General features: G+C 39.8%; 1 protein-coding gene across 4 annotated transcripts in view; it reads right to left on the bottom strand.

Moving 5' to 3' along the window:
- The window catches only part of PARD3B (par-3 family cell polarity regulator beta), a gene marked incomplete at both ends in the record, with an annotated part of 962,085 nt that overhangs the window by 394,326 nt on the left and 550,160 nt on the right, over nt 1-17,599 (bottom strand). For 3 of the 4 annotated variants that reach the window (XM_080932740.1, XM_080932743.1, XM_080932741.1), the window contains 2 exons: nt 2,816-2,986; nt 15,109-15,294. In XM_080932740.1, coding sequence (XP_080788866.1) covers nt 2,816-2,986; nt 15,109-15,294 — 357 coding nt within the window. The remainder of the gene's footprint in view (nt 1-2,815; nt 2,987-15,108; nt 15,295-17,599) is intronic. The other variant, XM_080932742.1, reaches the window with a different exon arrangement.

The following is a 17,599-nucleotide window of genomic DNA, read 5'->3' as shown; positions in this document are numbered from 1 at the left end:
TCCTAGCTCTTTGATGAATGACACAATCAATGTCCCAACAACTGATCAGTAACCGGCCTAATTAAAGCATCCAGCCTGTAAAATAGAGCTGTCGTGGAAGCCTCCATTAGTGTCCCAGCCAATAAAAAATATAATGGATTTTTAAACATGTTCTGTCTCTGCAAAGATGAGTTGCAGCAGGGAGGAAAAATGTTTTGAGGAAAGGGGAAAACAAAACCAGGTCATAACCCATTTTTAAATACCAAGTCTCTAAGTGCAAACAGAATCGCAATTCAACCTGAAGCTCATCCTTTGAAAAACACGCTCTGTTCAAAATGATTCTGATTCAATCACGGGATCATTATGTATTCTTCCTGAGGTTCTCATCAAAACTGTTTACCTACCCTGTACAACTGGCTAATGTGGGGAAAAAACAACAACTTTATATTTGACTTTTCTTAAGCAGCACCCTCATTTCTTTTCAACATCAGTATAATGTTCCAGCAATTATGGTGGCATTCTTGCCAAATCTAACTAATTGATTCACCCTGGTGTCTGAGCAGTGCGCAGACCTCCTCTGGGTTATGGATGCGTTTCTATGGAGCAGAGGGCACTTGCTGCTCTGTGGGGATAGATGGAAAAGCAGGTGTGCACAGCATACACTGTGCACAGCACATGCATGACACGGTGCAGAAGATTCGGGAGATAAGATAGCCGGTTTTCTTTAAATTTAATAGAGATAAGCTGTACATTAGGCTTCTGTTTTTGTAAGGAATAATACTCTTTAATTTTCATGGCTACCAGAGATTCACAACAGCTAAGAGTCAAGTGCCTGTTCACTCCCTACGGAAAGCATGTACATAGTAGGGAAAGAAAATGGACCTTGTTTAATTGTCCTCATAAAAATTGCTTTTTGTAACAGTTCCTATTCCTGATGGATCCCCTGATGAACTACATTAACAAGACACGTGTGAGGATGGGTGAGGAATTGAAACTTAATACTTCCTTCTGATGGGATAATGCCAAGCCCAGTCCACTCTGAACTGTGGAACTGAAGATGAGAATGCTCCCAGCAAAGTCCTTAAACTCCAGGAGGTGGGATGTCACAGCCACCCACTGACATTCACATGGATTTTACAGAAAGCCAGGATGAGGGGAGAGGAGAGGTAAAGACATCTCCTCACAGTCCATTAGAAGCACACCCATTCTTTCCTTCCTCTTTTTGTTTGGTCTTTGCCATCTGCATGAACACGGTGCTCTGGCAGTACATCCATTCTTTTCTCTTGGCTGGAGCATCTTTGTTAAAGGGGATATTGAAGGAAGCTCTGATGTGCACATATATAAAAAAACTGAGACTTCCCTATGCTGCCCTTTAATTTACTGTTCAATAAGTGGGTTCCTTGCATCCCAGGGATCTATAGAAAGGACCAAATGACACCAGACAGGACCTTCTCTCATGTTAGGATGGGGCATTCAACTATCTACAGAAGTGAAGGCCATTAAATATACATGAAGACTCTGTCACTTAAGCAGACGCACATGTGGAAAACAAGCTCATTCATTATATATAGTCTCCAGTAATTGGCCAATTTACATTTATTTAACATCTGCAAGGTTATGTACAAAGGAGCATAAAAAGTACAGTTCCTCTTTCCCAATAGCTGATAACACAGCACAGGAAGAGACCTGTCATTTTTCTTCTCATGACGCCTCTGGTAGACAAGGTAGGTCTTACATGTGGCTTTTTATTCATTTAGCAACATTTATTGGAAGCCTATCTCATTGGGAGAAATGAAACTCAAACAGTGGGTAGAGCAGGTACCTGTGTCTGTCTTCTACACTTTAAGCACTCACATTTGCTGTGTGTTTTTATGGTCAGGAAATAGCAAGTTGAGGATTTGAACTCAAGTGATCCCTGTATAGTACAAGGATCCCCACTGACATGCATTTCATCTTGATACTGGTTCATTTTTAAATTTGGTTGAACTGACTACTGGAAGGAATATGTGATGTTAGCTTTGTAAGTAGTGTGCACTCTTACTTTATATGCACTTTAGTACTGAAACATATCGTGGCCTTAGATACTATCCTAATATGATGGTACATATGCTGATATTTTTGTTAATTTTTATGAACTTCATTTTTCCTGAAGTAATTTTAGAAATATCTCATACTTAATCCTTCATGTATAATATAAAATACTGTTTTAAGCCAATTTTACTTACAATTTTGTGTAAATGGAATGTTCAGGTATATCAGCACTTAAGATCTATTTTATACTCCAGGTTCATAGGCAAGTGGACATTTTTCTGACATTCAAAAAGCATGATCAAATATTTAAAAGGAGGACTTCCATTTATTTAACTAAATAAAGCACAAATTTTGCTCAACCGATCAAACTTTAACTTAAGTACACTTCAACCTGCATTATCTAAGCGTAGTTTATAGGGGACATATAGATTTGATTATCTCATAATGGCCTCTACAATAGACACTGTACATATTGTATATATCCATCCAATCAGGAGCCTTTTTAAGGAGTCCGGAACACTACCAACTTCTGAGCATAGGCCCTGGTACACATAGATCTGTGATATTTGATAAATGATTTACTTTATATGCATATTTCAAGCCTTTTATTGTATCTAAAATGTACAAGAACTTCTTTCTTTCATATATCCACCAGAGTCTGTCTGTGGAATATATTCCCAAGTACAGACTCGATAAATGTCACAAGTACAGTCTCGATAAATGTCACTCTACCACACGAGTGACAGAATCTGTATATTCTGGAGGCTATTTGAGCAATTTTTAGTAAAGTCAAGAATGTTCTCACCTCCAGGGGTCTCTCCGGTCTCCTCAGAATCACTAACTGGATCATGCCCCGGATGTTTCCCTCCATGGACATGGATCTCCTAAGTGTTTCCATGGCTTCGTGGTTGGACTTCCCCAGAAGAGTCTCCCCATTAACAGCAATCAGTTGGTCATTCATTCGCAGACGGCCATCCTGAGGCAGAGGGGAGAAAACAGTGTGAGACCAGGAAACATGCTGATGTCAGGTAGCTGTCTGAAGAAAAATTTCAAGTATGAAGATGAGAGATTTAAATGTAAACCCTAACTCCTAGGAATGATCTATTTTCAGTGGCAGTCTGAGGTTCTGTGCGAAAGGAATTATGTGTTGACATCTTAGAGTCCCGATCTGCAATAACTGAGACACTTGTGACGTTTCTTAGCAGAGTCTCTGTCTGGTAAGCATATGCATCTAGCACACTTCTTTTCATCTGCTCTGGCAAAGACCACGTTGGGACTCAAGGAACAGAGGTTAAGAAACAAGAGTGGTCACCATTTCTCAAAAGCAGGGTTTGCATTTTCAGACACAGAGAAACATGCTTGAAAACTGCGTGCTTCACAGCATAATGTGTCTCCTAGATATCCCTGCTAGCTCTACTGAATGGAGTGAACAAACTCCTCATATAAATTTCTCTGACCCGAGGCACAGCGTTATCCATGCACTGTTCTATAGAACACAGATATGCAAGGTAGCTCAGAGGCCTTCCATCAGCTGACATATCTCATGGTGGCTGATAAACTGGGAGTCCAGCTCTGCAGGAAGACACCTTGGGCAGACAACAGTGCTTCCTTTCTCCAAGAAGACTGGGGGGGGGGGGAGAATAGTGCTCTACAATGTTTACTGACTGATGACTATCCTATGCTACCTGACACTCAGAAGCCTCAAAGTTCAAGTACAATTGGAAATCCTGTCCTGCTGCTGATGCAAATACATTTAACAGGGATAGGAATAAGATACATAGTGTTCTACTTTTCCAGAAACTTCTTTCATTGACTACCTTTGGTAATGCTCTCAGACTCAGTGAGTTAAAGAGATTCACCACGGTTTTATAAAAGTGTCCACAAGATAATTATAATAATGGAAGTATAACTATAATGCTCCAAGGGTCCTGATAACATGACAGATGAGGCTCACACAAGCTTAAGTTTTGTAAACTTTGTCCCATCAGCCCTCTCTTCTTGTAGCCTACTTTCTCTTCCCTACAGTTATGTGGTGCTTAACTAAATGGAAAGGCGTTCTTGCAGTAAGAGCTACCTAGAATGGAAATTCAAACAAGCAGAATAAAGGCAGAAGTGAAGAAAAAAACCTCCCTGAGAAATGATCAGAACAAACACACGGCCAAGAAGGAAGCTGGTCATTGCATTGAGCCTCAGAGAGAAAAACCTATGGGCTAGTTGATGGCTTTGAACCAATACAAGGGCAGATGGTCAGAGGCATTGTTCCCTAGTGAACAGAGAAAGGAAGGAGAGAAAGAGAGCTGTTAGTCCAGAAAGCATGTAGAGATGCCCTAAACAGCACCTAGTGGATGGGGTGTTGGTCACACAGGATTAAACAGGCCACACAAAGGAGTGCATGTTCACTTGAGAGCAGCATTGGAAAAGGCAAAGCAATGGGATCAATAAAGACTGTGTAACTGTTCAGGGGCTTGCCTGCCTCATGGGAACTTAATGTCTCCTCCCTGTGGCTTTGGAAGTTCACTTAACCTTTACCCTAATTTGCCAAGAAAGAAATTTCTCTTCTGCTATCCAATTGTGAATCAGGCACACAGAAGAATAGGATTAAGCCTCTGTGAAATGGTGAGATGGGCAAATCAGCCACAGCCTTAATGGTTTATTCACATGAAATGAAGCACAGCAGAATCTGTCCCAATTTGTCCTATGAGACGAGGACCACTGGGCTGAAGCCTGTCACTAAAATACTCCTAACATGGATGGAAGCTGATGTTCAGATTTTGAGGATGAGGATGAAGAAGAGTAGGACGCGAGACGGGGATACTGGTGCTGTTAGCAGGAAATGAGCCAGTGTTAAGATCTGTAGAGGTCAGTTAGCTGAGAGGACACCTCATGACACTACCATGGCAGGAAAATGAACAATAAAAACTGAAGGAATCTGAAAAATAATTTAATGAGAGGGAAAATGTGAGAAGAAAATAATTGTCTATAGAATCTTGTACCAACAGCTACTAATGTAGACTTGCTTCTAGCCACAGCCTAGGCCTCAGCCTTCTCTAAAACATTTGGGTAGGATGTGTTTACTATAGTGAAGTCCAAAACAAGAAGACAGGCCAGATGACCCACCCCAGGGCCTCTGAAATTTTTTTTTTCTGAGACAGTCACATTTATCACCTGTCACTAGAGAGTTGCGGGCACAATAAAAAAAAACCCACGAACTCTCTTTTGCAAGAGTGTCTGTTCTGTTGCTATTGGTGTGTGCTTCTTGCTCATAAGATAAATGATGGGTAATTTCATTAATGGTAAAACCAGGAAGACGATATTGTCTTAACATTTAGAATGCTATCATAGAGCTTTGAGCTTAGAAAGGTCCTTAGAGGTCATCTTGTCTAACCCCTTCCATTTACAGATGAATAATATAATGCTCCAAGAAGACATCATTTATCTAACACCTATTAAGAGAAGGCACATCCACATATATATCTCCAGACTGGTTCAGCTAGTTAAGACCAAAGTTGGAAAAGAACATGTCCTGAATTCACTAGGGTGTTCTAGCTACATGAATAACAGTGACTCACTCCAGAAGACTGACTACTGCTTTAAGAAAAGACTTTGAAAACCAGTGAAGACAATAGGGCACAGGTGTCTTCAGAAAGAGATCAGTGTTTGAAATCTAGGGACATACACAGAATACATGGACACAGGAATGTCTACTAAAAGGCCAAGCCGATTAGAGGATGTCTTCTACTAGACGTATTCCAACATGAAGTTGCTTGAAGAAAGAATTAGCTACTCAAACTCAAACATCCCTCAAGAGCATACATAGCTTTTCACACTGACTGAAATAATTTTCACCACAGGAGCTAGTTTTCTTGGACACTTTATTAACTTATTAATATTATGTTCAGATAATTATTTGGGCATGAGAGTAAAATCCCATAACTTTATATAAGTGAATACAAACACAGAGATCATTTTAGGAAGCTTCCTCCATCAGAAGCTGGGGCATGCTTATAGTTTTCAAAGAAATAAATCTTGGGTTTGCAAGATGGCTCAGAGGGGGAAAGCACTTGCCATGTAAGCCTGGTGAGGGAAATTTAGTTCCTGAAACCCACAAAGGTGAAAGGAGAGAATTAACTCCACAAAGCTGTCTTCTGGCCTCCACATGTAGGCTCACATATACAGACATTATACACACATGTGTTTACAGTAACAATAATAAATAAATAGTTTATAAGACAAAGAGAATCTTTCTTATCTTCTTATCAGCAGAACTCTAAGCAGCAATGTTGAAGAGAGGGGACTAAACAAGAGTGAAAACAAACAGTGACTCCCTCAGGATATCTTAGTGGAGACATGAAAATCTTCTATGAGATGTAAGTCTCTAGCCTGTGATGGGATGGCTTAGAAAGTCATCAGCTCTGACCACTTATCATAAAAGGAGGGATCAAGGGCTCAGAGACAAGATGCAGGTGCATTACATCTCCCTTCTGCACGAATATCTGTGGAAGCATTTTGTGTGAATTCTTCTAATCATTTCTTCCAATGACCTTGTGATATAAATATTGCTTTGTCCTATACAGGGATGGAAACACAGAGGATCAGTTTCATTAATTGATTTCCAAAGGGAATTAGTATAGTCGGCTCTTCTTCTCTCTCCTTTTTCTTTTTTGAGACAAGGTCTTGGTTTGCAAAACAGGCTGACCTCAAATTCATAGCAATCCTACTGCCTTAGTCTTCCAGTGAGGATAGGTATGTGATCCTATTGTGCTATTTTGATTCCTAAATCATATTTCTAGAAATGATTAAGGGAGCTAAAATATTGATAAAGTGTTTAATAAGTTTCTACTGTGTAGTCATTATGGTTAACCTCTAAATGCACAAGATAATTGAAACCTTATGAAAACACTATTTCTTAAAGGAAGATATTAAGTCTGAGAGGAGTTGGATTAGTTGTTGCTAGTCATGTTTAGGGACCAGATCGGAACCATCTCTGGGTCACGCTGGAGTCTTGTTTCCAGGCTCTCTGCTAATATTCCTGAAGCTTTATGGGTTCTTGGACCTCTCTGAGCATCTAATAAAAATTACAAATCCCAGTCTCTTCAAAGCAAGTATGTACACCAGGGTTCCTCTGCAGTTGAGAATTTGGATCAGATAATTCTTTGTAATGAGGGGCTTCCGTATGTGTTGAAGGATATTTCATGTGCTTCCCGCAGCTCTTCAATGACTTCCAGGGGAATCCTTTGACCCTCTGGCTCAGCTCCTGGTGTTCAGCTCCTGAGTACTTCCTCTGCTCTGATCTGGTGACATTACGTGGCTTGGTGCCCTTCTGTTGGTTTGTTTTTATAAAGCTGTAGTGATGCAAAGGAGAGACTAAGAAAGTCTAGGTAAAACATTCCTCTCTGCAGAATATTCCAGAAGCATGAAAGCTGGCTTTTCCAGTAAGAGTTGGCTATGGCCCAAGGCCAATCCACATTAGTCTAGGGTGTTGAGAGGATTAATCATGACCAGATGTTGGCTCCTGCCTCTGCATGTTTCTACCAGGACCCTTGGTAAGGCCTCCTGGGATATTATCAACACCCACAGCCCAAGCCCTAAAGTTAGACTTCACAGTATACATTCCCTGGAGCAGTGGATACTGTAGGCAAGGTGGCACTTGATTAGCAAGACAGTTTTCCCAAATGACTCCTTTTGAAAGCTCTAAAACTATTCTATGACAATATCTACCTATTGTGATTTGGAAAACAAAACAAGACATAAGATAAATCAGTGTAAAAATATTGGCTCCAGTTTGTTCTCATTTAAAGTAACTTGGAAGCAATAGTTGGAAAGGACATGAGTAAGCAAGCAGTGGTGTTCAGTTTATACTGCCTTACCTATGTGAAATATTTTCAATTTATATCATCTGCCCTAACAGACCAAAGCAGAAGGAAGAGGTGCACCCTTTCCAATGAGAGCCCTTCTTCATGTATGGTTCTTTTTCCACATGTTTCTTCCTTCTCAAAATTCCTTTGCACATATTTGATAGTTCTTTATCCGCTCTAGCCAGGCTTGGCAGCCATCTTGCTTTAATACCCATTCTCCAGCAAAACTAACTCCTTCCTGTTACTATGGCTATTTGTCTAATGCTACCCTCATGGAATTAGTTCCTCACACATTTAATTTAGTGTCCTTAGCTTCCTAGATTATAGAATGAGGAGATTTATCCTGTGTCTTCAATTTATCATAGATTGCCTAACTCACTCTGGAGGCTAAAGAAGTGCTGGTTAAATTGAGTCATTTGAAAAAAAAAATCTTTTAGTAAGGTACATGGGGACTGGTATAAGTTTCATCTATAATGAAGAAATCATTTAACTTATAAACTGCACCTAAGAAGAATTGATGAGCCAACGCTGGCTTCATTACTTTTTGTCGACTGGCCCCGTTTTCACTTACTCAGCTTTGTAAACTTTTGGATGGATTGAATTCAGTTATCATGTGAACTCAACTCCATTTGTGGGGAACAAGCTGATAAAGTTCCAGCATCTATAGTATTTGGAAATGTTTCTAAAGGAAGCACAAAGATCTTCTTCAGAGCATAGGGGCATATAATCAAAATCATTTGGATATAATGCTTTCAAAATATAGCCTAATTCCTTTTGTTTAAAACCCCTAGACAAATATGAAACATCCATATAAATGTTGCAACTCAAGCTTCCTGTAGCCACTCTTACCATTTTCTCAGTGAGGAAGTTGGAGACAGCCTGGCTTAGAAGTATTCACCAGGCTATAGCATGGTAATAACATTCTGTGGTACTTGTTTTACATTTTCTTGTTTCCTGTCATCCCAACTCCCTTCCCATCCCTTCCTATCTCCTTCTGGATTCTGTACCCTTAATTTACTTTGGCCTAGAAAAGCAGATTAAGAAAGCCGGTTAAGGCATATGTGTTATACATGAATCAGGAATATTCTGCATGAATGCATAAACAGATTATATTCTCAGAGAGCTTTCCCCTTGGAACTTTACTGTATTTACTTTCTTCTTCTCTATGCTTTTGGGTTTCCTTTTTGCAGGGTGGGGGCAAATATGATTATTAGTTTGGGTCCATGAGAACCAGTGTTCTCATCTTTTGTTATCTAGCTGCATCCATATATAATGTACCTGAACTAGTTTAGCAAAATTTGAGGTTTTGTTCCAGGAGCAGTTGTGCCAATGGAGAGACAACACAATATGACCTGAATATGTAGGAAAGCAGAAAGAAAACAAAGAGAGGGCCAGGCTCCACATACCCATTAAGGTATACACACTCTCAGAGTGAACCTAAACTTTCCATCAGACCCCTCCTATACAAGCTGCATGCCCCCAAAAGATTTTGGAAGGGCATTTGAATTATAAACTATTTTTAATAGGTACAAATTTTAGATTAGATCCAAGGCACCATCATCATGATCAATTTGTATAGATTGCCTTTTTCTTTAAGACTATGACATCATACATGCTCTCACGCCTAATGCTACCCAAAATGCACACTGAGTTGATAGTTTCAAACCTTGCTCTGTACAGACCAAATGCACTTTTTATTTGTGTTTGCACAAAGTCAGAAGTGATAAGGATTGGCAGGCAAAGCAGTAATGGGGGCTGAGCTGGTAGAATGTTGGAAAGCACCGGATGTGACCTTTCTGCACAGTTCTGATCTCTAAATGCACAAATGGTGACATGAATTAATGCCCGATAAGGGTTTCAGGGCCATAAAGAAAAGTGAGTGACATGCATTTCCCTCATATTTTTGGCTAGTGATATCCTTTTTAATTTTTTTTCAACATAAAATTATAAAATTCTTACTCTGTGTGTTGACTGCAAAGCGCTTGGATTATTTGGGGACTGCGTGTCAGTGCTCAGTTTGAGGAGCTGAAGGCTCACAATGTGGCTGCTCACAACCCAGACCGCCTAGACCTCTGCCAGAGGTACCAGTTAGAATGCCACCAACTACCAGTGACATCTTAAAGTCCTCTGCTGGTAGGAAGTGTATCAGTTTTTAGAGAAATGGAGGGCTGAAGAAATCATTTAACATTAGTGTTCCTTTAAAAGCTGTCTCTTTTATCTTCCTTTGGATTCATTAATTATAGATATGCCCCATGATTTATAGATACTGGGAGAAAAGGAGGTGAAAATTGCTCAGGCTGGGTGCTTTGGACTGTCTCTGCTAAGGTGGTGGGACACTACTAAATGTTCCCCATTTTGGAGAGACCCCAGATCTACTGCTCATACGGATGGTCTTCTCCTAAGTTCAGCGTAATTACTTGAAACTGGTTGTTATGAATACTTGTACTAGTGAAAATTCTCAGATCTGCTCTGAAACAGTGAAGATGCAATGAAATTCTACACTTTTGAGGAGACTCACCTCAAAGTTCTTGAGCAGACAGAATCAAGTTACTTAAATGATCTCTATTTCATATTCTGGATGCGTACGCCTGCAATTAGCTATGGCAGGCATTTTCTTACACTTAATTTCACCATCATCAAGTAGTATTTATTAAGCACACACTGAGCTAAATTATTTTTGTACAAAGTAGCATTCTTAAATGCACTCTCTCTGTTTAAGTGTCCTTAAATAATCCATCTACCTGATACATGACATTTGTTTCTCTTAGCAAAAATAAATTAATAAGGTAAAATTTTAAAAGCTCTTAAAATTGAATTTTTATCTTTTTATTTCAGGGCTTCAGTGGTGTATCTTTTACTCCCAACATTAATATATTCAAATGTAAAAAGTACAGGCCAGAACTTGTGTGTATTGCATGAAATTCTCATGCTTATGGTAATGTTTATAGCTTTCCTAAATGTATAAAATATTATCTTTTCTAAAAACTTTTTCAAGCCTAAGTAAGTGTAAGCAATAAGTATCAAATTAATAATAAAGTAAAAATATAAAATTTTATATAATATAGTTCATTAAAAGCAAAGCAGAGACAAGTCATTGAATTTGAAAATATTTAGCAAGTGATTAAGAATGTAAAGTCTTTAGTAACTTTAGAGGCTGTGCCTGTGTGACCTCAGAGAAAATACAAAGTCAGGTGTTGACATAGATTTGGACAAAAGGAATATTTTTCCAAATGCAGAACTGATGTTTCTTCCCATTTAATGGCGACAACATCACACTTTGCTTGAAGTTTCAACCAGAGAAAATGAATTTAAGGAGAACATCCTCAAGGACATCATAATTTCATTCTCGTTATGGTTCTTGTCTGTAGAGAGGTAACACATATTCACTAAATGCCCAGGAAGGATGACGGGATGTAAAATACAAGGAGAAGCCTGCAGCAGGTGCACTGAGGGTCAGCATCAGTACTGCAGGAGGCTGGTGCTGGCCTGGTGCATGTATGTACATAGTGAATGACGTGATAAAGCTCAGAGAGACGGTGCAGGGGCTTCCACAAAGAACTATAGAGACTGCATTTCTGGGTGTTATTTCCTGCTCCTCTGTGTGTGTGTGTGTGTGTGTGTGTGTGTGTGTGTGTGTGTGTTACATATGTGCATACCAAATAGATGGAGCTCCAGAATGCCTGTCCATGCTTCCTGTGTGCAGAGACCAGAGCCTCACAACAGGGTGTCTGTCTCTCTGCAATCACTTCTCCATCTCTGGACTCTCTTTACCCTCCCCGTATTTTCCTGGGTGTCATTTCTTACATTGTACATTCAGTGTTCTGAGTTAGTTAAGTCTCTGGAAAATTTTGAGTCACAAAGACCTACAATTCAACTTGCCCTGAAAATAGCTCAAGTTCCTGCTTGTTTCACAAAGAGCACATGGGTATACATGAGCTTACGAGGCAAACAGAGGTTTGCTTTTTTATTAGAAACGACTCAAAGAGGAGCCACAGAGGTTTGAAATCAGTAACCTGTTAGGTGAGAGACAAAAGGTCCTCAATTAGAATCAGACTCATTTTGAGACCTTGCATCTGGCAGTAGCTGGTCTGCCTTTGTTTATATCAACAGACACTCTCAGGAGAATACAGCACTCAGAATCCACAGGAAGAATTTGGTCATACTTTTCAAAGTAGTTTAGTTTTCAACAATCCACCTTCCCTTAAGGGAAAAACACCTTGAGAACCAATTAGTGGTATGAAGGACTGCGAGACGAAGATTGCTCCGGTAGAAAACATACTTTGTTGATTTCAGGTAAAATCCTAGGGCCAGATGCTAACATGGATGTCCCCAGTGCTCATCTGCCCTGCCCCAGGGACAAGACAGTCTGTTACATTTGTTTTTCTTCAACCAGGACAGGAACAAAGTCTCCAAACAATTTTTGTAAGACATAATTCAGATTCACGGAACAGGTGGCAATTTTCTGAGGATTATTGGAGTAGCAGGAAAAAGAATTTAAAAGTACAATTTTCTTCATCTTAATAGGGTTCCCTGTGAACAGAGCTCAGGCCTGTATTTGGCACAGTGAGTGAGGTAAACAAGACAAATGGGCAACAACCATTCACAACAAGGCTAAATTCATGATTGATGCCTCTTACTGTTTAAGAACCGCTATAAATATGCTGTCCAGTGCTTTGCATTGGTGTGACAGTCTGACTCAGCAGACCCATGTCAGGAAGAAAATTTACATAAATGTAAAGTGAAATCTCTCTGCAAGAAATAGGACTATTAGAAACTGCTTAGGTAAGGAACTTACACAAACAGATTCACATATTAAACGACACACCAATATCTGCTGGAGCTGAAGTTACTGCCCATTTAAAAAACAAAAGCAAAAGCGAAGATGTCAGCTTTTAATTTCCAAAAAGTCATCTGGGTTTCAATTTTACTCTGAATAGATTCAACAAGAAGAGCTGTCACTAGCAATGTGAAGAATAATAGCAGGCAAGTATCCACAAACTTAGCACCGGTCCTTAAATAAAGCAGACGCTTAAACAGCTTGCTAAGGAGGGTGAGCATAATACAAAACTACAGGGGGAGGCCCTTGATTGCAGGTACACATTAGATGGTCTGAAAGTACATTCCCTCTAAAGCAGTGTAGCATAGGCTATGGGTCCGATTTCATATTAGGAGGTCTAGGTTACCTCGTAAGAGTGGAGCCTTGAAATCACTGTCATGTACAATCCTGGGTACAATGACATAATAAAAACGTGAAAATTAATAAAGTTAAAGATTCCATTTTAAACACTTCTCCTGGGGCCTAGCGGATGTAATTGCACGTATATCAGACGCCGATGCTTGTTGCTTTTATAACTTGGTTTCCATACCCATCCTGGTTGTCTTATTTGGAACACATTAGTGAGTATTTTAAATTCATTCGTAGACCTCATTGCTTTACCGATCTCCAAACCCACACTTCTGCCAATTTCGCCGTGGCCATCATATTTCTTTCGCTTGACCTTGGATTCAGTTTTAGGACTACTCTGAACAGCTTTGTATGTGTGGCATGACAGTGTGCCCCTTCGGAGTCCAGCCGCCGTAAGGCATCTTCCATTGCTGCTAGCCCTCTGATATCTGTTAGCCTAATACAAAGGCGTGGTAAAATATGCAGGACATAGCATGCTGTAGACCTACAATGTGACAGAAAACACCCTACCTGCACCAGAGCCTCTACCACCGCCAGTAGCTTCCCTGCAGAGCCAAGGACAAAATAAAAGCCTATTGATTAAATCACTGAACCTTTATGATTATTGATCATGTGACACAAGCTAACTGGACTGGAGAATAAATTAAAGAATTGCCTATCTACAGAGCAAGTCCCATGCTCCAAGAAAGAAGACATCAGCTTAGTGTTTAAGTTGAAAAACAAACAGTGGAAGTGGGGGAACATTAAAAAAAAAAAGAATTCTAAGACCTGGCTATTCTCATAAGGTCTAATTAGGTCTTCTTGGGGTTGGTATGAGGGGACACACATAGTTAACATTCATTTGCAATGGCTAACATTCCTTAGAGGCTTTGTCAGACATCAAGCCAAAGGCTCTACATCAATGCTTCTCAACCTTCCCAATGCTGAAACTCTTTAATACAGCCCCTCATGCTGTGCTGACCCCCAACCAGAAATTTATTTTGTTGCTACTTCATGGCTGTAGTTTTGTGGCTGTTACGATTTGTACTGTAAATACCTGATATGTAGACTATCTGAAATGCAACCCCACAAAGGGGTTGCAAACTAAAAGTTGAGAGCTGCTACTATATGTGTATTGTATCTTAAAGCATAGCACTAGCTCCTAAGCACTACAGACTTTACTGACTTCCTAAATGAGGAATCTGGGGCTAGTTTGGAAGAGTAATTTGCCTATGTTTTTAAAGGACGATAGAAAAGAAGGTAGGACTCAAACTCTGGCACATCATTACACAGCATGAGTTGATGGTGATCAGGGACACAAACATGCTGTCCCTTTTTACAATCACTTTCCTCCTCTCAGACTGTTGTGCACATTAATTATTTATCCCTGAGGCCCTATGGCCTAGGTTCTGCAGGTGAGAAAATTAGAGATAACTAGCCAATATCCGTGCCCACAGTTTCCCATGGACACCAAGCAGTGGTAGTGCTGGATTTGAACACAGGCAATCCAGTGAACTATTAGAGCACGCCATCAGCTTTGGTCTCACAGGACACCCCAACATGAAAGAGAAAGGCCATAATCTCTTTTCTGGTCTTACATAAGCTTATGTAAGTGCTTAAAGAGGAAATCCACATTCTAGCCATGGTGGTTATCTTCAGGTGTGTAGAATGATGAATGAACTTTACAGTCATTCTTAGAAACCCCTACACTTGCTTTTTTTTAAAATTTATTTATTTATTTTTGGTAAGCACAGCTTTCCCATTTGCTGCCTCTGTGTCAATTCATTTCTAGTTGTGTTTTTCTGATCATATAGTTTTAGGTTTGGCTCTGCTAAGTTATAAATTCAGGGGACTGTTAACGGAATAATTAAAAGAACTATATTCACAATGTCTTTTCAGAACCGTCTTAAGAAGTACAACCACAGAGACCGTGTGCCTAGATGAGTCCGCATACACACTTCCAGAGTTGAGCAGGGAGCCTCATTGGTTTCCATCCTTCAGAGAGAGCCTCTGTCTGGGATTTCAAGCACCACAGCCCCACCCCAAGTACCCGCACCCAGGCAAACATCACACCTTTACCTTGAAAGCAGCCCCTCCATGGATGATCGACTTGATAAAAATCCCCAAGTCAGTCCCAGTTTCTCGAGATTTATTCCCTTTCAGGCTAACTCCAAGGCCAGCAGAGCCAGAATCATTCAGGGGGATCTCCAAGGTGAGCTGCTCGCTGGATTCCAGGGAGAGTGCATAACAATCCGGTTCTCCTTTCTGTTGGAAGAGGGAAGAGAGGAGGGCTGATTATCACCTCACCTTCTCAGATGACCTAAAGCAGATGCAATTGGCAAGATGAGGTGGCTAGACCTCCAAGAGTTATATTCCTGCCAAAGATAGGCTACCCACCCACTACGCTCTGTAACATGCAACCATCGCATCTACCACATAGCAAAGTGCTCTCTGGGGATAGTATTTGGTAATGGTCAAGAAAACAAGACCACTTCATGAGGCTAAAACTGTAAAACTTTAAACATTCTGTAGACACTTGGAAACTCAGTAGGCTATTTTAAATAATTAAACAGGCTGAACATTCAACCCAACAAATGTCAGGTTTCAGAATATTCTTAGACACTATTCATTCTCAACATGTTCATCTCACGGATGTCTTAATATATGGAAATTTGTGAAAATTTTGGAGAAATACTACACTTATATATTTGAGACATAGTATTTAGCGTGGAAACCATAGTATTGGTGAAGATTATCAATATGGGACAAAGCACAGTAAAAAGTTCACTTTAAAGTTAGAGAAACATTTTTAATGGCCATCATTGAATATAATTTCATCTTATCAAAAATCATGTTTTAAGCTTATATCTTTGTAGAGCAGAGCCCCCTAAAGACAAAGACATTCCTAGATTGCAATAAAAAGTAATTATGCATAATAAATATTCATGTCCTCAATGACAAATGACACCAGTCCACTAGCAAACTAGCCTCCAAGCAGACAGAGCATGGTGGCAAATGGCAGGCTTACGGGTCAGCTCTCCTGGGAGAAGTATGTGGTTAGTCATGTTGGGTACAGACGGTTTTCAGTTATACAGCAGTGGGGATCGGCACGTGCTGTGCACGTGACAACTGCCTAAGTGCCCCTCCTGCACCGCTTCAAGCTTGCAGGGATGTGAAAGGGGCCACTGTGCTTAACTGGAAAATTTGAAAATGAGAGATTCCTGAAAACCATCCACTCAGTCTAGGCTGGCGGTTACTTCCTCTCTATAATTATGTCTAGAGACGCTCATCTTCAGGTCATTTTGGGGTGACTCCTCTGTAAAATTGAGTATTTAAAACATTATCATGAGTGTCTGGATGTCAGTTTCAAATCCGTATAAAATCAGAAGGAGCAAAGAACCCATAATTAAAACAGGATTAAGGGGTCTGATCATAGCCAGAGCCACTGACCTGACATTTTCAACCCCTAACAAAAAAAGACAAGAACCCACATTTAACGTGTAAAGAAAATAGTTCTCTCAATTGCTTTTTTTTGTATATGAGAGTTATTGGAAAGATTCTGACAAAAGGTTATTCAAAGAAATAAAACTGCATTGTCTAATTTAATAAATCTATAGTAGGTCTCTCTCTCTCTCCCTCTCTCCCTCTCCCTCTCCCTCTCCCTCTCCCTCTCCCTCCTTCCCTCCCTCCCTCCCTCCCTCCCTCCCTCCCTCTCTCTCTCTCTCTCTCTCTCTCTCTCTCTCTCTCTCTCTCTCTCTCTCTCTCTCTCTCTCTCTCTCTCTCTGTGTGTGTGTGTGTGAATATGCATAAAAGAAAGTAACTCATTGTATTAGCTATGAAGCAAATTCTATTTCTGGAGTTAATGTTACAATTCCCTGCTTGTATTTGTTTTTGGTGTTGTATTACTTTTTGTTGTTGTTGTTTCTTTCGCTCTTAATTAGTAGAGAACTGGTATTCTATACCAATAACATTGTAGATTCTAATACTTCATTGAAATGCCAGAGTTTGACAGTGAATGTAAACAGCTAAATTTTACCTTTGTCCTGCAATATACCTAACTTAGAATCTATAATATTTTAAAGTCATTTGAGATATCGAGCCTCTCTGGGATTGGGTTAATCTGAGTCTAATAAAGAAATACGGAATTAAACTATAAATTAAAGGACAATTGTTTGCATTATAAGTTGTGAACACTTTAGGGTGTAAAACTTGAAGTTCTTTGGGTACTGCTTAGAGAAAATGATTTTTAAAAACCTAACTGCTTCAGAATTACAGTTATACACTGTCTAAGAATGGAATAGGAGCTGATACATACACTCCTCTAATACATAATTGCCTGTAGCAAGTGTACAGTGTCCTTATCACAAAACAGCTTGGGATACCATGTTGTATAAGACTGTACATTCAAGTCATTTATTTTATGATCAAGGAGCTTTCATTTGACATCTCTATTTGATTGGCAAGACTGACAGTTATTATTGTTTTACTCTAATACCTTTAATTTGTTACCTAAGTGTAGAAACAAAATAGAGACTATCTTTGAAAGTCAACTGACACAGGGGAGCAAGAA

Source organism: Micromys minutus (genome assembly GCF_963924665.1).
Source record: "Micromys minutus genome assembly, chromosome: 19".
Taxonomy (NCBI): domain Eukaryota; kingdom Metazoa; phylum Chordata; class Mammalia; order Rodentia; family Muridae; genus Micromys; species Micromys minutus.
The sequence above is the reverse complement of the archived record's forward strand: the minus strand, read 5'-3'. Positions and strand labels throughout refer to the sequence as shown.